The following is a 26,894-nucleotide window of genomic DNA, read 5'->3' as shown; positions in this document are numbered from 1 at the left end:
GTGGAAGAGTGGGGTAGCATCTCACAGCAAGAACTGGCAAATCTGGTGCAGTCCATGAGGAAAAGATGCACTGCAGTACTTAATGCAGCTGGTGGCCACACCAGATACTGACTGTTACTTTTGATTTTAAAATATTAGTTTCTGTTTTACAGAAAGTCAAACACATCTGGAATGGCATGAGAATTTTTATTTTTGGGTGAACTATCCCTTTAATGATGAGTGACACTTTATAATAATGAGCCTAGAAAAGGTTACATCTACATTCTATAGTCCTACACTGGAGGAAATGAACACCTTGAGAGTTATCATCCAAATAACTGTTAACCAATATGGTATAAAAGTGTGATTTAAAAATGGCTTAAAAACAAATGAAAATTCCATGATTCCCTTAGATGGGTAATTGAAACACTTCACAAAATTCTGGTCCACAATTGTCTTTTACTGATTATGCAATAAACAATACATTTAGTGTTAAGAGAATAAAGATGACTGGAGAGTGCAGAGATGAATGAACAGAAGATTACAATAAACAGAAATGTATTTTCTATTGAAAAACAAGATAAAAAGGTCAAAATATTTGCAGGACAATGTCAACATTGGCAAAAGCAGACATTTATCTGAAAGTGTGACGAGAACAAATATTGTTTTATTTAAACTAAGCATTTGTGTTCTAATGCATTATAAATACTTGTAAAACTGGAATAACTGATACATCAGCTTTGCATGATCTAAAACCATTTATAAAGCAGAAAATTGACCAGCTACCACTTCTTGCAAGCATGAATTACCTTAAAGCGTCCACTACGTAGATAACTAAACAGAAAATGACCACTGAAAATATAAAAATCTATTGAATAATTAAACTATAGATCTGTTTTAACCTCTCAGAGACAAAAACCCATCATGACAACAATTAAATTGTTTTAAATTGCCTTTTTGCACATTCTGGATCATTACTTTCAATGGCTCTTTTACAATTAATCTGTGTACATCAAAGTGATGTAAGCAAACACCAATGCAATGCAAAGCAACTTGAATTCACAAACATCCAACTGCATTTAACCACAAAGTCTAAGTGTGAACAAACAGAACTCGTATGTTTCTGCTACAGAACAAAATTCAGAAGACATGAAGAGAAATAAAAGAGCAAAAAATAAAATAAAATTGTTCAATCTTTCATTAAAAGTACATATTTGTAAAAATGGTTTTATATATTTCATGGACTGCTGGTATTCTTTCTTAAGAAAATAGATTATTGTGCGACTGTAGCTACAATACACACGGCTTGGGGGGACAATAAAACACAATGGGAGGATTTTAAAGTGAAAGTACGGAATCCAGAGGGAATGTGAGAGACCATATGCACATCTACATCGGTGTGCTAGGGAAAGTATTCATTTCACATGAAGGCTCCTCTCTGGTTGATGCCACTGCTTGCCAAGTTATATCACACTCCTTTGTCTACACTGACAGGGAAGAGATCGCCATCTACACACTGTGATGTACTCCCTCTGGGCTCCTTTTTGCATCACTAGTGGAAGGGAAACCCACTAGAATCAATGGAAGGTGCAGCTCTTCTAGTACATTTTGAAAAAACACTGGGGTTTACAGAGAATATTATCAGATTGGGTAGGGTGTGGAATAAGGGAGACAAGTGAAGGCAAATTTAAGGGATCAGGGACAAGGGCAGAGAGAGGGATGAAGTGTCCAGAATAGCTAAACACAGCAGAGCTCAGTTGACTTGGTCCAGAGCACGCAGGAGCTCGTTTCCCTGGAGCAGATGATGGCGGTCTTGAACTGGAGCATTGACCTCGCAGTCGTAGCTTGTTAGCTGAGGCAGCCCGCCGCTGCTCTCTAAAGAGCTGGACAACAAACGACTCGCCACATCTGCAGAATCAGAGAATAAAGGATATGGGTACTTGATGCGATACATGAACACTGCTTAAAAGATATGAACTGATTTACTGATAACTTTATACATTACAACAGACTCCACTAAGATAGAGAAGAGGTAAGCTTTGGGAATTTGGCATTCAGCTGTAGTAGATCACATTTACAAATCCATAAAATCTATATTGGAGCAGTCGCTGAACTCACCAGAGGGCAGTATGAGAATGGTTTTGTTTCCCCCAAGCACACTTGATCCTTTAACCTCCAAAATTTTTGCCCTCTTTCCAGACTCTATAGCCCTGTCCACACTCTGAAGCAAAGCACCCTGCAAGAAATGGCAGAATAGTCATTAGCCTTAGTGTAACATCTGTAATAGATAATAGATCTCTAAGAATTCTAATAATCTAGCATCACTTGGGTTTAGGGCTGCAACTAACGATTATTTTGATAACCGATTAATCTTTGATTATTTCTTCTATTAATTGGATAAAAAACAATGTTATTTCCAGTATTTTATTCAAATGTGATAAAAAAAAAAGAAAAGAAAAAAAAAGAAACAAATGATAAAGGGCACAAGGATTTGGTTCTATCTGCAGTACCAAATTCACAGTTCTATTCTCACAAAATTTTGAACAAAGCCTGGTTAATTAAAAGTTGTTTAAATTGATTATTGTTTCAGGACTTAAGCAAAACAGTTCCTTTCATTACTTGTAAAACTTAAAAAGTGCTGTTCATTAAAGAGTAAAATGATTCATCAGGGATGGAGTGGGACAAAAATATCAGCCCAGCAGAGGGCAATGGTGACACCAAAATAGAAATATGAATAATTCTGCCCAGCTAAAAAATACATAATTATGTTAGATACATATGATTGTACACTGTCACTGATTACATTCATTTTAAGTATTTTAAATGAATATTGTTATATTTGCTTTAACAGCATTAGCTGGGAGATTATTTATTTTAAATGTAAGCAAAAAGGTCATTATAGCCGTATTCATATAAACCCATATGAATCGATATTGAATTGAACTGAATCGGAATCGAACCAAATGAAGAGCTTGTGAATCGGAATAGAATTGAATTGGGAAATCTGTATCAATACCCAGCCCTAAGTTTAATACAGTACAATCATCTGTAAACGCAGTGCAGATTTACTCTCGCGCTGAAAAGTCTCATCCCGGTAATCATTATATTACATGCCCTCGCATGATGAGAAGTCAACAAAACTGGCACACTTTGACCTCTGAGACATCAATGTGATATCCATGAGAGCTGCATAATTGATTAAATTGAATCTGCAATCGTGGTATGATGTTGCACGGTTACTAAACCACGAAGCACAGTTCAATAAAATTATTGCGCTCCCTTTCTCCATTGCAATCAGTTTGACGCGGATGCGCACACTCACTTTCTCATTAAATTCATAACATGTATACAATACAAAACATAGAAAATAGCATTAAAATGTAAGTTATGTGCTGGAGAAAACAAATCTTAAGCGCATCAAATGGTGCACGCCCTCGATCAACATACATGAAGCAGCAACCGGTCCTCATTAAACTGTATGCTTGTGATCTTCTTTGAAGTGTTTATAAATGCTCCTGTGCGCTGGACAACTTGGGTCATGTTTTTTCCGCTTCAACTTGTCTTTGTTCTTTCTGAAATGAGTTATCAAAGACTTTGGTTATCATGAAACACATTTTTCACCCAGAGTAATAAGTGACGTCACTGACGGAGCTTCTCCATGCTCACCACACATCTCCAACTAATCGATAATGAAATCCATTGACGATGATTTCCGATTTTTTCGATTAGTTGTTGCAGCCCTACTTGGGTTTATCATATAGAAGTTATTTTTCAAAAATGGTTCAGACTTACCAGTCCAACAGCTTCAGAAAGTGATGTCACCTCCTCCAGCTTCCTCTTCCGTTGGGCATTCTGAATGGCTTGCATCTTTGGAGACAGCTCTCGATCCCCCATAGGCATTCTGGAGAATTTGAGTAACAAAACAGAAAATCAAATAATCTACTCCACATGCATCTTTGAGTATTATCTAAAATGGACACTAAATCCAAGCTCATGTGCTCATGATATGCCTGACAGTTGACCTTTGGCTTGCTTGCTTTCAATCTACTTACATTAATACAGATCATCTATGCAATCCCAGCACTACAGAAATAGTATGACCGAGATTGACTGTATGGGTAGATGTTGCCAGCAGAAAGTTGTGCCAATAGATGCTTTACCTGTTATTGAGCTGATTGCCTCCCTGTGGGGTGGGGGAACGTGCTGGGGAAGCCTCCCGGCTGCTACTGAAGTGTGAGACCGGGGCGCTGCACACCTTCTGCAGAAGGTGCAGGGGTGAAGGGGCCCGTGAGGATGGCTCCTGCTTCACTGCACTGCTGGAAGTAGAAGCTGGAGATAAAGGGGTGGGTAAAGGATGGAACAGGGAGTTCATGGTCGACACAGAGTTAAGGCCAGAGGGGAGCTGTTCCAGTGGAGAGGGGATATGCAGCTGGAAGTCATCATCCATTGGGATGTATGGAGCTAGCATCTCCAGATCAAGATCCTCCATGTCCTGGAGATCATAGAAATGCTGAGTTTTAATAGATACGTTTTGGTTTGTGGTAACACAGTAATGATCGATGAGCACAGGCAGAGGATTACCTGGGTGGTAAAAGGGGTCTTTGCCTCTGTATCAATAGCAAACAGTTTCTCCACCAGGTCCAGTTTAAATTCAGAACTGATGTCAGAGTCCACTTGGAAACAGTAATCCATTGGACTATTGGGCTAAGAAGATAAACAAATGTACACACAAGTCATTATGGTGAAATTAACCTTCCTAAACATTTTACATGTGAGGTGTTTGAGATGCATAGAACCTAGGGGTGTAGCAATTCACTTGTTTTCTTGTTGCATCGATTTCTAATCCTGCCGATATATTTGCAACGATCTTGAATCAATAATTATTAGTGTTGGTCAATAATAGATTTAAAATGCTAAAAAATGGAAAGAATTGTGATTCTACAAAATAATGTACAATATTTTAAAATAAACATATTTAATTAGTTACATGTGCGATTAAATGGAGATGTGCGCAGCACTGTTCTCTAGCGCCTCGGAGCATGCGCCCCTGCTGCACTCTTCTGTCGCCCTTCACACGGGATAATGCCCGCTCTTACCTCAGGTGGGCCATTGATTATCACATGAGCAACTGTCAACTCATCTCGACTGAAACACGCTCAAAGCAGTGTACAGCTGCCAACTCATGCACGGTCACTACTGACATAAAATGCTTTAATTGGGAAACTTAGCTGTTATTTTCACTAAGATAAATGGTGTCATTTTACTGGTATAATTTTGTCATGAGGAAAACCTTCAAGCTGAAGTCATCTAGTTGATATTGCGTTTCTCTTTTCCTTAATTGTATTTGAGGCCTTGAGGAAACTCAATGTAGTCATATGATGTTACTTAAATGCTGTAATAATTTGGATTGTTTTACTCGTATAGGGTTCCATGGTCATGGAAAACCTGGAAATATCAGGAAATTTTAAAATGGTGTTTTCCAGGCCTGGAAAAGTCATGCAAATTAATCAAATCTTAAAATTAAGTTATGCTTGGCTCTAAAATATTTTATCGGCACACTGCACTCTGTTGAACTCCAAGAAGACTGCATCAGGGTTCGTACAGATGCTTCAAAGTTAAATTCAAGGACTTTCAAAGCACATTTTTATTTGTTTTAAAGGACTATGCTCGAGATGTCATTAAAAAAATTATTTTTGTTAATTTTAAATAAAAATATTTTAACCATTCAGTTCATTTATTTTTATAAAACACCACTTATTACAAGTACAACAATGAGCATCTTTAACTACATATTCTAACAGTAACAATTCTTGGTTCATTCATGTTGAAATTGATGTGCAACTGTAGTTTGCTCCCTTAAAACGCACTTCGCTTTCCAACAAAAGTGAATAACTGTGTCCGTAAACAGTAGTCCATATGACTCACGTGCTGTGTTCCATGTTTTCTAAAGTCACACAACAGATTTATGTGAGGAACTGACCCAAATTGCAAATGGGTCATTCTCAAACAATTTTGACTTTCCAACTTACAAAATATTGAAATTTTCCATTTAGTTCAGTTTTTGCCTGTAAATGCTGAGGGTAAACATTTTGTAACATGTTGACATTAATTTTTATTCATAAAGGACAACTTGGCTGTTATTCTTTCTTTTATTATTTAATTTTGTTTCACAAACGAAGCAAGTTAACACTAAGTTAACACTAAGGAGGGTTAAATGGATTACAACACCACATTTTGAGGGCTCAATGGGGTACAACACCAAATATTTTTGTGAAAACTTTTTAACATGCTGGGAAAACTCACTATATGCATATTTAAGCAGCCTCTGAACTTAAACCTTAAAAATTAAGGTATTTTTGTATAATAAATAAATAAATAAATAAATAAATAATAATAATAATAAAAAAAAAAGGGTTTTAACATTGATAAAACCAATAACATGAAATCAAGGGACAAACATTCTTTTTAAATTAAAATTATTAATAGTAATTTTGTTTTGCTTTTTTGCACACTTGTTTGGCCTTGCACTAATGCTTTTATTAAAAATAAGTACAAAATAAATACACAAATAACTTTACATGTCATAGAAGTGGTGTGCCAGATGAAGGGAACAAGGATATTTTTCAGGCAATCAACAATTTCAAATATATTTTCTAAAAAAAGTCAATCCATTTCATATCATTAAAGGTTAGGTTATAAAATTATAATATATATATTTTTTCTTTTTTTTTTTGCTATTTGAAAGCTTTTTCATGACTAAAAAGTCTATGTTTTTCAACATATTTTGATATTGATCCAAATGTTGTCAGAAATAACCTATTTTGTGAGACACAAAGCTTTCTTTACAGAAGGTGGCACTAGACGGCTCACAAAACAGAATCCTCCATTGATCTGCATTCAAATCATTCAAAACGTTTTAAGTCTCATATACTTTTTCCACTCTGGAGAGTAAACTGTACTTAAAACTGATAGTTGCAAGGATTCATACTTGTTAAATCCGCAACAGCAGTATCTATAAAATATATATTTTTTAAATCTTCCAGTAACACTTGATTGTGATTGGCCCATTCTGAACAGCGCTGCCAAAAGTAACAGGTGCCACATGACAGCGCCGTCTATGCGCTGCCTGCTTCAGCAGTGGTCTAGTGGTCTGTCGTCGTGTTTTTCAGAAAATAAATAAATAAGTTTCATTTATTAAATGATTTAAGCAACGTATTTTTATATTTTCTATAATTCAAGAACTTTTTAAGCACCTCTTGGTAAAAATGGCTATTTTCAAGGGTCTTCCAGGACTTACATTTGAAAAAGCCAAATTCAAGTACTTCCAGCACCTTGTACGAACCCTGCTGCATGTACAGGTATTTCGTGCGTTTTCTTTCAAGCTGCTTTTGGTGCAATAAACTATCTATTTCTTGCCTAAGACACATCATTAACTTTTAAAATGGAACATTGATTTTTTAATTACCAAGAATAAAAGAATACAAGAATACAAGTGCTTATGGTGTCTTTACCCCAGAGGAGCCAAGTCCTGGTGTAGAAGGTGTATTTGTGGAGTCAGGAAACCGGTGTGAGACCGAGCTGAAAGGGCAGTCCTCTGCTCCAGTCTCCAGTTTGGTCAGAGGTGGGGTGGACTCGCTGGGGGTCAGAGGAGACAGAGTCAAAGGCAGCTTCTCACTGCTGGAGGGCAACATGACATCATTGTAGAGGGGCACCTCCTTCAGCAGCGGCATGTCAGGATCTGTAGAGAATGAAATCGTGTTAGTAAATATAGGTTTCTACCTACTATGCATTATATATTATATCTACACTATGCATTTCTGTTCAACATGTTTATGATACCATTTCATAAACTAAGAAAATGAATCCATGCATCACATACTACTGTCTCTGAGGATTAGTGACTGCCTTGTACAGGTTAAATAGATAAAAAAAATAATTATAGTTTGGCCCTGGGGTTAAAATATTGCATTGACTACATAAAGGCAAGTACAGCAGGCAGTGATTAAATAGCTGCAGGTCAGGTGGCTGTACTGTTGGCCGCCAGTAGGCGTTCCAACTGCTGATTGCGTTACACACTACTGGTAGGCTGCCATGCCATAGCTCACAGCTGTGATTCATTTTCCTCTATCTTCCCTATAGTATCTGACAGATGGTGGATCAGGTGAGCTCCACTATCTTTGCTTCCATTGGTAGTTGCTCTGCCACTGCTAATTTGCTTAAAGTTAAACTCTGCTCAACTTTGGCAAGTTGAAGAGACATCCACGACACATCAACAGTCATTGCTGCTCAAGTCACTTCAAATGAGCAACTCTGATTGAAAATAAATCGGTCGCTGCAAATAACCAGCCTTATTTAAAATGTATCTATGCACCAGAAAGCACTTTTGAAAGTGTGGTCGTGTTCGGACCTGGGTTGTTGAAGTCCAGAGAGATGATGGTGTCTCCTGCTGCAGGTGCCAAACCAGCGAGGGCCTCAGGCTGCTCCTTCAGCTTCTCATACAGGCTACTAGAGCTCTCCTTGCAGTGCTTGAGCCCTTCTGGCCTGAAGAGTTTGAGCACATCCACCTCAGAGGGCTCATCTTCCATCTCCTGGCTCTCTTTCACCACAGCCTTGGGCTCTGTCATGGTCTGCTGCAGGGAAAGGACAATGTTCCCCTCCACAATGTCACTGAATTGGACAGAAAGGATGTGATCACAAATATAGTAATTCTGTGGTTATTTTAATATACGTACACATGCACGCTTATAGGGATAGTTCACCCAAAAATTAAAATTCTCTATTCATTTACTCATCCTCATGCAAGCCCAGATGTGTGCGTTTCATTCCACTGCAGAACACAAACGAAGATTTTTTAGAAGAATATCTCATCTCTGTAGGTCCATACAATGCAAGTGAATGGTGGCTGGAACTTTGAAGCTCCAAAAAACACAAAGGCAGCATAAAATAAATCCATATGACTCCAGTGGTAAAATTCATGTCTTCAGAAGTGATATGATAGGTGTGGGTGAGAAACAGATCAATATTTAAGTCCTTTATAACTATAAATCTCCATCTTTTATCAGCCCCGACCAGTAGATGGCGATATGCATGAATAATGTGAATCGCCAAAAAGCAAAAGAAGAATGTGGAAGTGAAAGTGAAGATTTACAGTAAAAAAGGACTTAAATATTTATCTGTTTTCACCTACACCTGTCATATCTCTTCTGAAGACATAGATTCAACCAATGGAGACATATGGATTAATTTTATGCTGCCTTTATATGCTTTCTGGAGCTTCAAAGTTCTGGCCACCATTTATTTGCATTGTATGGACCAACAGATATTCTTAAAAAAAAAAAAAACATTTGGGGTGGCCTTAGGGTGAGTAAAAGATGAGAGGATTTTCATTTTTGGGTGAACTATTCCTTTAATATGCCCAATAACTTGACAGACAACATTAAATCTCTTTGTAATTTCATTCAATGCCAAATAGTTTGTTTCTATAAAACCACATTTGGAGAGAAGACTCAAAACTGAATACGTACCAGAGCACATAGTTGACGCACACAATGCACTGTGGCTGGGAATTCTTGGGGTTGTAGATGACGGTGGCCTGAGTTTCCACCCATACGTAACCACCTTTCTTAGCCAGCATGCGGTACTGGCCTGTGGTAGCCTGGCCCTTTGCAAACACTGGGATGGAAGGAATAATACTCAGGCACTCTCAAATTAGAACTACATATCTTTTGTGGCAGTTTAGCATGTTTAATTAATGATGACATAATGAAAACATGTTAAAGTGAAACCTCTATCAGGATCAGGAAAGGCATTCTGTTACCCATATTAAGTTAATAGGCTATGTAAAATCTAACCAAGGGTACTCACAGTCGTGATGTGTCTTGGTTAGATGGTCTGAATCCAGAGCGTGATAGTATTCATACACTGACTTGTTCAGCAGATCATCTGGCTCATGTCCCATTAACTCTGTGATCCTGTGGGAAAGAGTGAGAGGAGAGAGACTATGGTCAGGAGAGTGTCCATTTAGTAAGAACTGCATACAGAGACAAATGTCAAGTCTTGTAATATGGATGTGGGACAAAAATGGCTTAAAACGGGGCACTACTGTCTTCTGCCACTAGATGGTGCTAAGAACATTTGTAAGAATAAAGAGCACAGGCTTTTTTGCTGTGGCGTGCAAGACCAGTTCTGCAGTACTGTTTTAATTCAGAGAGGTAAATAGGTCGTAGACATGCACATAGCATTAATTTCAGTGAAAGCCCAAACAAAAGATGGAATGAAATGAGGGCCAAACAAATTAACAGCAAAGTAATACACACAAAAATATTAAGGATGAAAGAAAGAGATGTATGCTAATCTGTTTACCATACACCAATCACCTAATCAAGGGAAAATCTCTGTTCAGATTTACATTTTGTTTACGTGAGGGCATAAAGTCTCTGCTAACCTTTCATCACAGTAAGAGAACTTCATGTCCAGAGTGTGGCGACTGAGGAAGGTCTTGCTGTCCAGAGGCACCTCGATGTTCGACGGATGAGGAATGGGCTCACAGATAAGCACAACGTAGGCCAGAGGGGGCTCTTTAAAGCCAGAATCTCCAGAACCCTCGCTGCGCTCCTGCACACGGACATGGCCTGTGCAGTGGAGTACCTTTAGTAAAAGAGGGAGGTTAAGCAAGTCTGCCTACAGCAAGCCTAGACAAAAGTATTGAAAGAATGCTCCATGTACACAAAATGACTTGTTATCTTTCCTTCATCCTAGTTAAATACATTTTAAATGCACTTGTACTGTGAAATAGTGCCAGAGTTTTAATGGGAATATTTATTATTCTGTAAAGCTATGGGAAAAACTTGCTTAAGGCCAAAGTACACTTCGGTAGTCCGTGTTGCTGATCTGAACAAGCACAGAACGTGTGATGCAAATTTCATCATTAGCACAGTCTGCGAGGACTGTCCATATGCAGCCCCGATTTTCTTGACATGCGGACAGTTCTTGTATGTGCGCATCGTCGGCGCAAGGCGATTAATTTCTCATTTCAAAAACTACCGATTGTTCACTGACAGAACTATAGACGGAGGTTTGATTACGCTATTTTTCGGAGCAGACTCACAGATTAGGGATGGAACGATATGGTTAACTCATGATTCGGTTCGATTTGATAACACTTAAATGACAAAGTATGGCAGAATTATTATTTTTTTTTTTATGTTTGCAAAGAATGCACATTATAATTTCTCATCAGAATAAAGTTCTTTAATACACCATTTAAAAGCTGAAAGTTTTAATAATAAAGTTTCTCATATACCCTTCACTAAAAGAAAAGATCACAAACAAATAAGCCTTCAAAAATAGTGGGATACATTCAGGCTGATCAGGTGCAGAAGCAAAAGAACTGAACAGAACATGTCCTGAAAAAGTAGGTGAAAATGTTTATTTTTTTAATAATTTGTTTTTCTTGATTATTATAATCACATTTGAACTTTTTTTTTAAATATAAAAATTCTACTTTCTATCAATAAATATTATGAGCTGTCAATGTTTGAAATAATGTGTACAATTTACAAGTTAATAACATTAAGTTTACATTTGTATAACAAGCACTATAATGATACTGTCACTTTAAGAGTTTAACATGCATCTAACAGACTTGCACAGATGTTACTGTTTGTTCATTCATTAACGAAAGAAATCTAGTTTTTTTAGCGCATCCGTGCTATTTGTTACTAAATTTAATATTTCTTTTTACTTTTTTATCTGACTTTAAAGAACAGAAAGGATATAAAAAGACACATTATTCAAAGAAAGTGGAGTGCGGGATCTCATCTTTGATGGATACATATTACACGGAAGAAATGGTCACTTTTCAACAAAACAAGGCGAATTTCCAGGTATTCCAGTACTTACATTTCTAAAAGCTAAATTCAGGCACTTTAAGCACTTCAACTTGTCTGAACTCTGTAATCAGTGTAGGAAAAAAAGTGCAGTAGTGGTAAAATCACGCAATAGAGAGATTATGATGTTTGACGGGTCATTTCATTTATGATCACATGGACAGAAAACAATGTTTCAAATTTCAAAATATCGAGGTTTGCCTCAATATGATTCATCATTTTTTTGGTTTGTGATATATTGAAATTCGATATATCCTGCCATCCCTAACGCAGAATGTGATAAAGTTCTACAGAAGCTGTATACAAACAGAAGATATATGGCAAGATATTCATGAGTGACACAACTTAAGAAAAGTATCTGCCTATGCCACAGTGTGCTTTGTTCTGAGTGCACAGTAATCCAATTTATTCACAAGCTGTCCTGAGAATGCCACGTTCACTGACTCATAGCAGTCTGAGAAAACTGCCTAAGCATGCAGACAGCGTCTCACCTTCCATGTAGCAGACTTGGTATTGACAGTGCGCCCTCTGCTAGTGAGTGTGCACTTCATACGTAGGAAGAAGCTTCGCTCTGTGTTTTGCGCTTCCTTGTTTTTTTTGGATCCTAAATACGAGGAAAAATCCATCATTTCTTCAGTTACTAATGGCTGTTATCTTCTAAGTTGTAACTGAATGGAAAACAGCAGTGTAGTATGTCTGTCTGTTTGTCTGACTCACCCATCCTGTGGACCAGCATCTCTCTCAACTCCTCATGATCACACGGGTGTGAAAAGTCAAAGAGGCTGTGACCGGTCAGATCAAACTGAGAGAAAAGAAGGCCAAGATGGTTAGCTACACCAAAAGCACTGTTCTTTAGCAAATTACCATCCAAAATGCAAACAGCTGGCTACCTGTGTGAGGCCCATGCTCTTGCTGACATTCTCAGAGAGATAAACCATGTCTCCATCTTCAGAGAGGACCATGAGGAAACCCTCCAGGGCCTTCAGGTAGAAGCTATTCAACTGGCACTCCAATCCATTCTCCTTCTCGTCGTCATCTGCACAACATCAAAAAACATGCATTAGCAATCTAATAAACATAGGGTCACATTATGCCTCTTTCAACAGTGTGATAAGTGCTCCCAAGCAACTCTACAGCTGACATTTGGTGGGCTTACTGGTGCCCATGACTTCTCCTACAATACAAATGTGACACGTCTGTGGTTCTTAAAGTGAATACAGTCAAAATGGCCTAGATGTGTGCAAAAGTAGGGCTCAAAAACAAGCATGATCCAGTGTGAGTGGGTTTGGGGCCAGTTCACTAAACAGTCACTTGCCCTGTCACAGGCCAGTGCTGAGTTGCCACTACATCTTACGATCACATCCATGTTTTTTATGCCCTGCAAACTTCCAGAGGTGGTCGAATGTGGCCGTCTACTCACTGGCCAGTCAACTGCTACACTAAAACAAGAGTTTAAACTGTTCACAGAACTTCTTCAGTGTGCCTGATATCAACACATGAGAAGCACACACATCTGAAGCACAGTTAATACAGGTACTCCATTAAAGTAACTGAGAATTCTATGCTAAACATCATGTTTGAACTTTAGTGAAATGCATGTACAACTGGAAGAGAAGGTGCGCCAAATTCTTTCATGTTTTCTTTTTGTTATTTGACTTTTTTTGCACTTGACAATAATTCCCAATGATTCCTAAATTATTAAGAGTCTGATAAAAGAAAAACAATATCTGTTATGAAGTAGGAAACAAACATATTTACTACAGAAGCACAGTCCCAAATCAGTAAAGTGGTTTACTCTATAGAAATAAGGTTTTAAAATAAGGTTTAATTTGATTTTCCACAGCACCTTGAAGTACCAAAAACTGTTGAATTCAGAAGTTTCTAGATGCGCAGATGATCAAAAATAAACAATATCCATTACAAACATGAAATGCAACAACATATCTTAAATATTAACTGCAATTATGTAAAAAAACAAAACAAAAATGCATCGTGATGAACTTCAGCCACCACCGAAGACCATTTTTGATCCAGGAAAAACGCTGATGGCATCTCTTTTGTTTTTTTAATTTTATCCCATTTTCTACCAATTTGGAATGCCCAATTCCCCCTATTTAATAGGTCCTCGTGGTGGCACGGTTACTCACCTCAGTCCGGGTGGCAGAGGACAAGTCTCGGTTGCATCCGCTTCTGAGACAGTGAATCCGCGCATTTTATCATGTGGCTCGTTGTGCATGACACCGCGGAGACTCCGCATGTGGAGGCTCATGCTACTCTCTGCGATCCACACACAACTTACCACGTGCCCCATTGAGAGCGAGAACCACTAATCACGACCATGAGGAGGTTACCCCATGTGATTCTACCCTCCCTAGCAACTGGGTTAATTTGGTTGCTTAGGAGACTTGGCTGGAGTCACTCAGCACGCCCTGGATTCGAACTCGTGACTCCAGGGGTGGTAGTCAGCATCAATACTCGCTGAGCTACCCAGGCCCCCCTGATGGCATCTCTTAAAACCAGCTGCTGGTGATAGTCCAAAGGTTTAAATGCCTGTTTGCATGTGGTGAGGGACTATTTGCATATCTAGATACCTGTAAGATACAACTACTTATACTCAAGGCAGGAACTGACCAGAGCTGAGCAGGTTCCTCATGTGCAGGTAGCTGATGGTCAACCTCATGATGGAGGCTTTGTCCAGGTGGGAGGTGACACTGTGTGGCAGGGGGAGCTCATGTGCTAACTCGTAAAACACCTCAGACTCCTGTCCCCTGCGATTTCGCGCTGCATCCCTGGACTTCTCCTTCCTGCGCTCCGAGCTCACCCTGGAAAGATAAAGAAGATTGTGGCATTATAGTCTGACACAGTGTCTGAGAGAGGACTGACATATTGTGCTAGTTTGAGGGCAGTAGGAAGGTCAAGTTTATTTAAATGTCTCATTTGCATGCTGTCAAACTTGTGATATCATTGGTCACATATAAAGGCTACAAAAATAGTCTCAATATGACTGGCTGCTGAAAGGGGTGTGGACACTGTATGTGTGTGAGAGACAGATACAGCTCTTGGAGCTCAGCCAAAAGGTGGTAAATGTTATGGTGTCAGACAGACAGTTTTTCATAAAAAATTTAGTACACTTCAAGGAACAACTCTTTACACACAAACAAACCATAAAAGCAACTCTTATAAATAGACAAAGTACATTTCTGCACAATGAACAGTTCAAATAAACAGTCCTTGACCAAAAAAAAACCTTTTCTTCTTTAATCAGGTCACTATCAAAAAGCTTGTCTGTCTAAAATAAACGTGTCTATCTATTTTCCCAGGGACCTCTGCCTATTCAGCCAGTGACCTAGACAACTCCCTCACACCAAGTAAATGTTTCAGCTGATTATGGCACGAATGGAGGGCTCAGGCAACAAGCATAGCTACTGGCTACAACATAATGCTCACCTTTTGGAAAAAACAAAACACCCCTTACATACAAATCCTTTTCACCATTCACAAAAGCTTTCAAGACACTTGCTTAAGGCAAATGGGCTGTAAATCCAGAAATGCTGATTCTGAAATCCTGATCAACTTGTCTTAATTGTTATAGGCTGAGAAGGGGATGTTACAGAGAAAACTAATATGAAGTGGCTTTAAATAGAAAATTAAAGGTCTCAGACATCTTCAGTAGCCTTAAAATCTTACATATTGCAATAGCAGTTCTACTGAAAAAAAAAACAAAAAAAACCTGTTAGTACAAGCCATAATACAGCTTAAAACAACATCAAGGAACTGGATTTGGCATGCATTTGCTAAAATAACAAGAAAAACATCAATGTCTGGAAAACAAGGAATGCAAATTGACTGTGGGGTGAGTCAGAGTTCCTCTGCTTAATTTGACCAAAAACATCTGAAATATCATCAAATTGAACAGTTCCATTGCAATGATGTCAATGCCCGCAAAGGCAAAAAGCATTTTCTGACCTTGCCAGTTACGTGGATATGTAATGTCCTAACACAGCTTCACAATGTTGAGCAGACACAGCTCAAGAGCTGTCAGCCTCTCACTATTGTGCTAGTTCTTCTGAATGTAATATGAGAATAACGTTTATAAAATAATGTATAATTATATAATAATATATAATTATATAATAAAATAGAATAATGTTTGACTCAATCTTCTGCGAACATTTGACTTCAACAGAAGAATTTTCTATGATGCTCCTCACTCCAACTCAGTAGATGGCAGTAATGCACCATAAGCTGGATTGCCAACCAACAATAAACATCACAAGAAGAAACACTTTCTTGCCTGTGACAGCAATATGGATCATGAAAAAATGTTTAACAATATAGTACATAAATAAACAGCAATGGTGTTGATGTCGGAGTTGCTGTTGTGTCCAGTTGATAGCTGTATTGCATTGTCTGTGCTGTTTGTTCAGTACACAACGATATCATATTAGCCAGATAGCTAGCTAGCAGCTACCGGGCCTCATTGCCGGTTTCCATGACAGCAGGGTGAGGTAGACGCTTAGCCAGCTAATACTTCCAAATAAGCTGATTTCATGACTCTGATTTAGTTAGCTAGTTGTGTGCATAACTTTCCGATCATCTAGATGTAGAACATCAGCTATATATCGAAAATTACTCAAAGTTTATCATCAATACCTGATATTTCTTAATCTAGGGATGTGCAAAAGTAATCGAGTAAGAGTACTCATGAGTCACGTGAAGCTATGCGAGTGTGATGAACAGAATGTGAGCTTTGCATTGTTTTACCCTGCTAAGCTGAGAATTGAAGCCAAGGATTTTTTACATGCCCACGACAAGCTATGGCTATCATTAAATCAATGGTTTTTGCCTGCACTTAATCAGTAATATAGACTACAAATGGTACATTTTGCTGATGCAGTCTGAGAGAGTTTGTCTACACAGATGATATATTATTATTTGTCTCCAACCCTAAAAGATCGATCCCTAGCCTCCATAGGATTATTAATTCTTTCTACAAATTTACAGGATACAGGGTGGTCTAAATCGGAAGCTCTTGTTCTGACAGCATATTGCCCTACCACAGCTTTCCAACCTGGCCCTTTCAATGGCCCAAGCAAGGCATTAGGTATTTAGGCATTTTATTTTCAGCAAATTTGAGAGATTTATTTAGAGCTATTTTGACCCATTCATGATAAAGTTCTCGTGTGATGTTGATAGGTGGGCTTCACTACATTTGTCTTTGGCTGGGAAAGTCAATGTTATAAAAATGAACTGTATCCCCAAATTCAATTACTTACTGCCCTCTAGAATTTCCTTTAACTTATTTTAAACAAATTGAAAGAATATCTACATTTTTATATTTGGAATGGTAAACAACCTCGGTTACATGTCAGTAAGTTACATAGACCAATTGACAAAGGAGGTTTAGGCCTCCCCAAAATTTTGTTTTATTACTATGCTTTTAATCTTAGACACTTGGCCCACTGGTCTCTTCCACCAGAGAGAGCCCCTCCCTGGTACAACATTGAATAAGCAGTCACTGCCCCAATTTCACCATTGCAGTCTTTCTATTAAATTGTCTAGAAAAGTAAAAACGCATGCATTACCAAAAAATGGACAAAGGTTTCCCGTATGTTCAATTTTGATACTTACCTAAATGTTTCCTCAAACATATGGTTGAACCCCAAATTATGTATCAACAAGTCCCCTTTTTGCTGGAAAGAATGGATGGAGAGGGGTGTTACTACACTTGGTGACCTTTATGAAAATGGAGCTTTGAGATCATTTGAAAAACATAACAGCAAATTGGGATTTCTAGGTCTTGATTTTTCAGGTATTTACAGTTGCGCCATTTACTTTGTACTATTTTTGGTGGTAGTACACAGCCCCCTAAAGCTGCAGACACTCTTTGTATGGTGCTCACAGCCTTTGGAAAGGGTCATGAAGTGTCAATGTACTACTCCTCATTGATTCAGAATCTGGGTGATGGGGCCTTAACAGCTCTTAAGAGGTTATGTGAAAGAGATCTGAACTTGGTATTGGAGGATGGGGAGTGGGAAAGAATTAAAAAAAAAAAAAAAAAAGTTACAACTATGTTTAGTGATGCAAGGTTAACACCTTATTCAGTTTAAGATTTTGCATTGTTTCTACTGGACTCCCTCTAGATTTTTTAGGCTTGGTTTAAGAGACACACCTACCTGTTGGCAATGTCAGTTGGAGGATGGAGACACAGCCCATGCTCTGTGGTTCTGTGCTAAGATTCAAGAATTCTGTGTAAGAGTCCAGAATTTTATCTGTGAGGTTTTAGATACTCAAATGTCATTATGCCCTAGACTATGTATATTGGGTGATGGGGTGGTTATTAAAGTGACAAATATACAAAAAGCTGGGTCCAAACTAGTGTAATGATTGGCAAACTGATAATTATTTGAGGTTGGTACTCTCTCATTTCAAGAATCGTTCACTGAATTGGGCAGGGTGGCGGCATCCGAAAAGATGTCATTTAAACAGAGGCAGATTAGATGCACACATTAAGAAATGGGACAAATACATGACCTTTCTGGAAGGCTCTCAGTGAGGACCATGTGGAGAGAAACGTTTGTTTTTTTCCTTTGTGTTTATTATAGGGTCGACCGATAGTGGGTTTTGCCGATACCGATAACTAAGGTGGGGAAAACAGACTGATAGCCGATTAATCGCCCGATAGTTTTTAAAATGTATTTACGTTTATGCATTTGGCAGACGCTTTTATCCAAAGCGACTTACAGTGTCCTTATTACAGGGACAATCCCCCTGGAGCAACCTGGAGTTAAGTGCCTTGCTCAAGGACACAATGGTGGTGGCTGTGGTGATTGAACCAACAACTTTCTGCTTACCAGTTCAGTGCTTTAGTCCACTACACCACCACCACTCTTGGTGTTGGTGGCTAAAATTTATAAGAATGAAAACTTTCCACTAAATGTAAAATAGTGCTGAACTTTTTAAGTATTACTTTCCATGGCGATACTTTAATACATTTCTCTCACACTGGTACCTTCTTCAAAGCCTTTGCCATCTGAAATGAATGAAAATATTAATTAAATTGTTGCAGGCCAAATGTGTTTGTTGTTCAGCAGTAACATAAAACACTGCATTACAAAGCCAAATAGAGACTGTATGCTTCATCACTAATGACAATATTTCTTATATTATTTTATAGTCATATTAAATCTATAAATGATGTCCAAGAAAAGGAGAGAAAAGGGGATAGAAATAAACTCAGCTCAAGTCTTGCCTTTTTAAATGTAATTTTAGAATGACATTGTCTATATTATATATACACATTTACCCTCAAATGAACACATTGTATTATATTACAATGTGCCCACTTATGAATATCAAATTAATTTCAGACGGATATATTTTACCATGCTCTTAAGTTCTTTGTACATAACTACCTACGTCATAAAATTAAGAAGTTTGGACAGAAGTTCATTTTGTCTCCAGTGCAGGGATTATTTATAAACAAATTAATTATCAGACTACCTTTGCTTATCTTAAATTACTTATTTATTGTACCATGACAATAATAATAATGTGCATTGTATACATACCTTGGCTTTTCTCTGTTGATGTTTTAAACCTGCATTTAAAGCACCCGTCTCTATAAATAGCCTAGTCATGTTGCTAACAAACTCCACGCGAAGTCAGTGATTGTTTTTTTATTTAACCTCTAGAGTGTGGCATTACACTATAGAAACAAGGAGATCAGACTATAGAACCCTCCAGCACCGGCCACAGAGGAATGAAACCAAAAATATCTATCAGAAACTATCAGAGTTTATTTTTTCCACTAACTCAAAAATGCAACTATCGGCCCCGATTAATCTGTAGATCTGATATATCAGTAGACCTCTAGTGTTTATATGTGTATACTCAGGCTTGGACCACGGGAAAGTTTGTTGGGGGTTGGTTTGAGGACTGGGAGGGGGATAGGGATCCGAAAAAAAAAGTACTCATTCTGCACTAGCTACTCAAGTCCACAGTGGGCACAGTACACCAAAACTGGACAGTTAAAGGATGGAAAAACATAGTCTGGTCTAATGAATCTCGGTACACAGATGGTAGGCCCACTGCAGCCTCAGCTTTCTGTTCTTGGCTGATAGAAGTGCAACCCAACATGATCTTCTACTGTTGTACTGTTGAAGGTTTGACGTGTTGTGCATTCTGAGATGCTATTCTGCTCACTACAATTGTACAGAGGGGTTATCCGAGTTACCGTAGCCTTTTTGTCAGCTTGAACCAGTCCATTCTCCGATGACCTCTCTCATCAACAAGATGTTTCCATCCGCAGAACTGCCGCTCACTGGGTGTTTTTAGTTTTTGGCACCATTCGGAGAAAATTCTAGAGACTGTTGTGCGTGAAAATCCCAGGAGATCAGCAGTTTCAGAAATACTCAAACCAGCCCGTCTAGCACCAACAATCATGACACGGTCCAAATCACTGTGATCAAATTTTTTCCCCATTCTGATGGTTGATGTGAACATTAACTGAAGCTCCTGACCCGTATCTGCATGATTTCATGCACTGCACTACTGCCACATGATTGGATGATTAGATTGGTGCCAGGTGAGCTGGTCTGAGTATTTCTTTTACTTCTGATATTCACGCATAACAGTCTCTAGAATTTACTCCAAATGGTGCCAGAAACAGAAAACATCCAGTGAGCGGCAGTTCTGTGGACAGAAATGCCTTGTTGATGAGAGAGGTCAACAGATTATTGCCAGAGGTTTTTAATGTGTTTAAGGTCTGGAGATTGGGCTGATCATCACAATCCTCCACCAAATTTCACAGTGAGTGCGAGACACTGTGGATTGAAGACCTCTCCAGGTCTCCGTCTAACCATCAGACGACCAGGTGGAGGATCAGTGATGATCTGGGGGTGAAAGCTTTAAAGCTGTGATTGAACATCAGGGTTATTCCACCAAATATTGATTTCTGGACTCTTCCTAAGATAAAACATTAGCACTGTGTTGTTTAAAAATGAATATTAACTTGTTTTCTTTGCATTATTCGAGGTCTGAAATAATCCCTGTGAGATTTAGGTGACATTGTTGTAAAAGAAAATTATATTATACAAATGTTTTACAATTACAAATTGTACCTCCAAGTAAAATTACACCTTGGGTTTATAATACTATTAATTTGGGCAACTGTTGTAATGTTATAAAACATATATAATTTGTTTTTTAACAAATCTCTCCGGACAAGTAACATTTTTACTCAGACAAGTGAATGACCAATTTAATTGTCTGAAGGACAAGCACGTGACAATGCTTAATGTCGAACCCTGAAGTGTACCTAATAAAGTGGTTGGTAAATGTATATTTGAGTGTATTTTTATTAAGTATATATTAAAGTATATCTTGTGCTTACTGCTTATAGGTTTTGATGTTAAGCATTCATGTCAAAACCAAAGTATACTTTTAGGCTTAAACAGCCAAGTGCACTTGCAGGTAGAGCTGCTCGATTATGGCAAAAATCATAATCAAGATTATTTTGGTCAATACTGAGATCACGATTATTTAACATGATTACTCATTGACTTTGGAAACATCATGCATTTATTGAACTTTTTTAAAAAACTTGTCTTTTAACAGTGGATTTTCTTGAACTTGAAATGTAAACTGCACTGTGTAGGGGAGGAGGCTATTGTCATATGATAATTATTTTATGTCACGTATGGTAGTCAAAATAAAGAAAAGCCTCCATCGCCACCATTAACAGCAGGGGTGCTCACACTTCTGTGGAATGAGATCTACTCATCATGTTATTGAAGCAAGATCTACCATGTACAATAAAGGTTATACATTACCACAATACCAACATTTCAGTAGTTGGTAGTGAAATTTGACGATTCACAATACCAGCTTCAAAACCACAACAAATAATAAGACTAATATGTTAATTATGGAAGAATGGTTTCAAGTTCTTAAGTAATTATTCAAGACTAGTAAACAGTCAGTAATAATATAACAATAAAAAAACAGCAATGAATAGAAATAAATTAAAATAGAAAAATAAGAAAATTCAGTGCTTTATAAGTTTTTAACAGCTGTAGGCTATCAAGTATTCAAGTAAACATTCAGAATGAAATGCAACATAAAACTACTACTGGTCTTCATTGTATGATTATTATACATTAATACTTTTTAAAGCTACTAAATTTACCCAGTCAAGAGCAGTGAGTGTTTTCTCATTATGGTTGTTTGATTATTATGACACACTAGACAGCAGCAGGTCTATTATACAAGTCTGACATTTTAGTACAAATCCACTTTTTTCTCCACTGTTTACATTCACTTTAGACATCACTCTCTGTGTTTACATGAATACCTCACCAAGACGGGCATTTTGGCAGAATTTTTAAATGAATTTGTCCGTTCAGGCACGCTTTTGTGTTTTCGGAACACAAGCATGTTCAGCACATAAACATACGCCACCTGTCAATCAAACGGCACAGCTGTTACTAATGAATTATTAAATTACGACTCTGGATTATTTTCAACATCAGAATAAGAATATGAACTTTGTAATGTGTGACACAGGCCTAGGCTATCACAAATATAGCCGGATATTTTTTCCGTCATTGACGTTTTAATCAGTCTGCTTGGGCAAGTAAAATTCTCTTTCACTTGCCCCTTTCAAAAATCCACTTGTCCCAGACAAGCGTTAATGTAGAGCCCTGATTAAATATTGGATTCAACATTCTCCCATAACAACTGTTGTTTTAAAGGAGTTTTAGATATCATTTTGGAAAACAATCAAAAATGGGTTTTGTTTCAGTGCATAATGGGCTTAGACTACACTCTCACCTTTATGTTCACTTCGATCCATCTTTAACTAACTTTCTCTTCTTAATAGAGCTGCATATCACCACTTTTCTTTATAAGGTGAACAGTGAACGTGACATTATGATTCACTACGGTCGCAAGCCATCACGTTATAATCTAGCTGTAGCAAACGCGCACGAGTGACGAGCGTCCACACGCCACAGTGTGCATCGGACGCGGCACTAACTGCACAGAGAAATGCTAGTTTTGGAGTTTATTTTCATAACCCGCTTCCTTATTATTTGATCTTTATTAAAGGATGCTTTAAAGGTATAACGCCGGGGTGTTTCATTGCGAAACGGAATGTGGCACAATAATCGTTTTATCTCGATTATCTTGTTTTCATAATCGTTGGCAGCCAAAATCATAATTGAAAATAATATTTGATTAATCACCCAGCCCTACTTGCAGGAAAAAAAGACAGAGGCTTCTTTGCTGCACCCTTGATCCCTTTCAAAGTGTTTTCTAAAGTAAGGCGGAAATCATCCCAACAAAAATAGTGGAAAGCTTGTGCTCAGGGGATGCTCGCACGTACTTCAATGCGATTTTCAGCCTGTTTCTGACTCTGTGTGTGATGGTTAGCTTATGTAAGATATATAGTGCTCAATAATACATTTCAACATTATTGACAGTTTTTAGGGTATCTGGAAAGCCCCTATAGCAAAGGGGAGGTTTATGATCTAAACAAGACGTTGCATTGTAAACTCATTCAGTACAACCATTTCAGAACACAAGATGAGAAAAACACTAGCTCTGATACTAGCTCTTGAGCTTTTCTAGTAGATTTGTCTCATGGTGATAAGATGGCTAATTGTCACCTATAAAGTAAACTTATAAGTAGTGGTGGACTGATATATCGCCGTTGCCGATAAATCGGCCGATATTCAGAATTTTTTAATTATCGCATTGCCTGCTTGCATGTGTTTTTGCTTGCTCTTCTTCTCTGTCTTACTCTCAATATGAATTATTTGTATTTCTTTAAATACTTAAGGGAACTAACAATGGTGGAAATATATGCAGGTAAAATAGTGCCTAAATGATTTGCATGCGCAGGGTGAGATTTGTAAAAGCGTAAATGAAGTTACAAGCGTCACAGAAAAATGTGCATGCGCAGAATAAGATTTGTGAAAGCGTAAATTAAATTGCAAGCGTTAAAATAAATCGCATGCTCACAGAACGTTTTGTAAAGGTGTCAATCAAGTTGCAAGCGTAAGACACAAATATTAGCAACACTTAAATGCTTTGCATAAGTGTAATTCATGTGTTGTGAATCTGTAATTTCATATTAACACAAAGTAAATGTGGTCTGTATTCTTCTGATTTCCTTTTTTTCCCCCACACTTACCCTTTTGGCACAGATTTTGCGCCTAAAAATGACCAAATATCAGCCATATGCAAGCAAAGAAAGGGTGTCATGAACAGCAAAACGGATTGACCATGTAGAATCAGTCTGTATGTGTACAATAAACTACTGCAAACATGTAAATGACTTGTGTAATCCGATATACACTGTTCCGCCTTCACTTGTTGCGCTCACACTTTTTGCTAGTGAGGTCTTGCAGCTGTCTTACCACAAGACTGGGCAGGAAGTTGCTTTGACGTCAATGCAGTGTGTGATTAAGATTTGAGAAAAGAGATGCAGCCAAATATGTTGCTGCTTGCATGTAGTGACTTGAATTTAATTTGATGTCATGTCAACCAAAACCACAATATCAGAGGCAAGCATAGAACCCAAGAAGTATAGGCTAGTTCACCCAAGTAAAGGTCTACCATGTGTACATAAACAAGTGTACTCTTCCTGTAAATTACCTCCTACTAACAAACAGACAAATCAAACATTTTCCAGCCATTGAAATATCAACACTTGCTTCCATCACATCTTTCAGGCTTTGGCTGAATTACGTTTTTTACTGAGAATGAAGACAGGCCTGACAAAGGATAAGCCAGTGTGGCACCTAAATTCATATGTCATTTATGCACAAATATGCCAACAGAGCAGGCCAAACAAGGGCAAGTAGGCTCGAGCGTTTCAGCTGACAAGTGAGCCCTTTAATGGACACAAAAACATTCAGAGCTGAATTAAAGCATAAACTCTTAATTCAGAATACCAAATAGAGCCTAGAAATTCAGCATCCACTAACCATGACCCCTAAGAACCAAGTTTATTTATTATTTTTGACATGAAGCTGCATCTAATCTGTCTCTCCAAGCTAACCCATAGAAAACGCCATTGCAAGTGGTGGAGCTGTCTGATCATTGCAGTATATAGGGAGCAGATAGCAGTTGTTTGTATGTTTAATATAGGCTATTCATTCGTTTAAAAATGACAGAGAGCAACAGATTTGCAGTGTTTATTCCTTCTCACAGATTGTATAAATGACATTCTGCACGCCACGTTGACATTTATGTTCACAGATGTCTATGTCGATATTCAGAAAAACACAATCTTTTCGTTTATAAACTGAAACGTCAATAATATCAGCTATTTACATGTCAAGCAGACGAGTGTATGATCGGTAAGTTTAAGTGCGCATACTGCTAGCCTATTAGCTTCATTCAGCAGACAAGACCTCTTACAAACTCACATAATGCACTGCGGTTACATATCGAATCACACTTAAAAACATTTCAGTGCTGTTTAAGGATAAGTAGTCGAGAAGTGTGCTGTTATTTGGCTCGTGAACTTCCTATCAGTTGTTTGGTTAGCCATCCGGCACAAAATGGCGACCGGTTCAATCTGAAGTGGGGATGAAAATCTTTTGGCCCGTTTACTACCCTAAACACAACAAATACCCCTCAGCAGATGACCTTATTTGACAAAGAGGCGACAACTAAAGCCCTACCTTTTCTTTTCAGTGACAACTCCAGAATCCATTCCAATGTGAAACCACTCAGTATGTGTTAGGTTTTTCCAAGACGCCGAGGCCAGAAAAGCAACAACGTGTCCACCTCTTGCTAACAAATTAAGATATGTTTATTAAAAAACGCACAGACTCGATAAAACCCGTCCGACACAAGTCCGGCGTGGTGTGTTTGAAGTATCTAAATGTGAGAAATAAGCCCTGTGGTTCGCTGAAGGTCAAATCATATGTCTGGCACCAGTCGGTGCAGTCTGCGTTCGGTACAAAGAGTGAACCGTGTCTACGCTCCTACTCTCAATATAGCCCGCGCGTGCTCGACTCACGAGGCGCATACGGGAGCGCGCATGTATTCAGACTGTATAAAGCCATTCACAGAACCGAACGGTCTAAGGATGGGCGATACCACTTATTTTCTTTTCGATCCGATACCAAGTACTTTTAGGACAGTTTCGCCGATATCGATACCAATACCGATACCTCTAATAAATAGATTTTATACTAATTCTTTGGATAAAATTAGTAATTTAAATTATTACTAAGATTTTGTTTATATATTTTTAGGCCTAAGCAGAAAATTATTAGGCTGCTTTGTTTACCTTTTCAAAATTAGTAAGTATAAGCCACAAAATTAACCATAGATATTATTATATGGTTACTATTACTAAAACCAATTTACCATATGGATACTACAGTAATGCTGTAGTAAAACCATGGTTAATTGTATCAAAACCTTGGTTACTGCCAAAAAAACAAAAACAACAACAACAACAACAAAAAACATGGTTACTACAGTCGTGGTTACTAGTCATGGTTAATACAATATTACTACACTAAATCCATGGAAAGTTTTCATAAGGGTATCATTTATTAACGAGAATTAAAGATCATTATCAATGTTTTAACACCTCTGAATTTAAATAAGCCTGTAAAAATGGTCACACAAGCCCCATTAATACAAGTCATGTCTAGGTTTGTCATTACTTAGTGTGAATAAACAGATGCTGTTTTTCTGTCATTACCTCAGGAAAGCACTATTACCTCTTTGAACGAGCGCTGTGACTGAAAGGGTGAGCGGTATTTTTAGCATTTCTGCGCGTCAAGATGAGCGGAAGAAAAAATATTTCTAATAGAAAAAATATTAATACATATACGTTCTTTCATTGTGAGAGTTAAGTTGAGCAGACACCGTTTACTGATATGAAAATTATTCTCAATCTGGTGTTCAAATGTTTCTCCTTCCTTCACTCACTAAAATGTATTTTTCATTTTTAATTAAAGGTATATTTACACTGTAAGGCTAACATTGTGCAAATAC

The 26,894-nt window shown here is 37.9% G+C and overlaps 1 protein-coding gene across 5 annotated transcripts; it reads right to left on the bottom strand.

The window, feature by feature from the left end:
• Positions 1 to 423: 423 nt before the first annotated feature.
• Positions 424 to 25,875, bottom strand: LOC127416406 (hypoxia-inducible factor 1-alpha-like). 5 transcript variants are annotated; one of them, XM_051655756.1, is made up of 17 exons: positions 19,439 to 19,522; positions 18,880 to 18,900; positions 17,499 to 17,560; positions 14,499 to 14,689; positions 12,758 to 12,903; positions 12,585 to 12,669; positions 12,359 to 12,471; positions 10,424 to 10,626; positions 9,844 to 9,950; positions 9,504 to 9,651; positions 8,387 to 8,646; positions 7,491 to 7,717; positions 4,561 to 4,683; positions 4,140 to 4,471; positions 3,772 to 3,880; positions 2,098 to 2,215; positions 424 to 1,887 (listed from the first exon to the last, which is right to left on the bottom strand). In XM_051655756.1, the coding sequence occupies exons 1-17, from the start codon at positions 19,505 to 19,507 to the stop codon at positions 1,733 to 1,735; spliced, it is 2,469 nt and encodes an 822-aa protein (XP_051511716.1). In that variant the 5' UTR covers positions 19,508 to 19,522; the 3' UTR covers positions 424 to 1,732. The 5 variants fall into 5 exon arrangements, with proteins under 5 accessions (XP_051511716.1, XP_051511719.1, XP_051511717.1 ...); XM_051655759.1 differs by lacking the exons at positions 18,880 to 18,900; positions 19,439 to 19,522 and adding an exon at positions 25,562 to 25,875; XM_051655757.1 differs by lacking the exon at positions 18,880 to 18,900.
• Between the last annotated feature and the right edge of the window lie 1,019 nt (positions 25,876 to 26,894).

This window comes from Myxocyprinus asiaticus, chromosome 25 (assembly GCF_019703515.2).
Source record: "Myxocyprinus asiaticus isolate MX2 ecotype Aquarium Trade chromosome 25, UBuf_Myxa_2, whole genome shotgun sequence".
NCBI classification, from domain to species: Eukaryota; Metazoa; Chordata; class Actinopteri; order Cypriniformes; family Catostomidae; genus Myxocyprinus; species Myxocyprinus asiaticus.
The sequence above is the reverse complement of the archived record's forward strand: the minus strand, read 5'-3'. Positions and strand labels throughout refer to the sequence as shown.

Excerpts from the sequence above, each read along its gene's own strand:
- LOC127416406 (XM_051655756.1), bottom strand. The coding sequence starts at position 19,507 with ATGACTAGGCTATTTATAGAGACGGGTGCTTTAAATGCAGGTTTAAAA. Across the intron at positions 12,904-14,498 it reads GAGGAACCTGCTCAGCTCTG|ATGACGACGAGAAGGAGAAT; the intron begins GTCAGTTCCTGC and ends GATGTTGTGCAG. Across the intron at positions 8,647-9,503 it reads TGCGTCAACTATGTGCTCTG|TGACATTGTGGAGGGGAACA; the intron begins GTACGTATTCAG and ends TGTCCAATTCAG.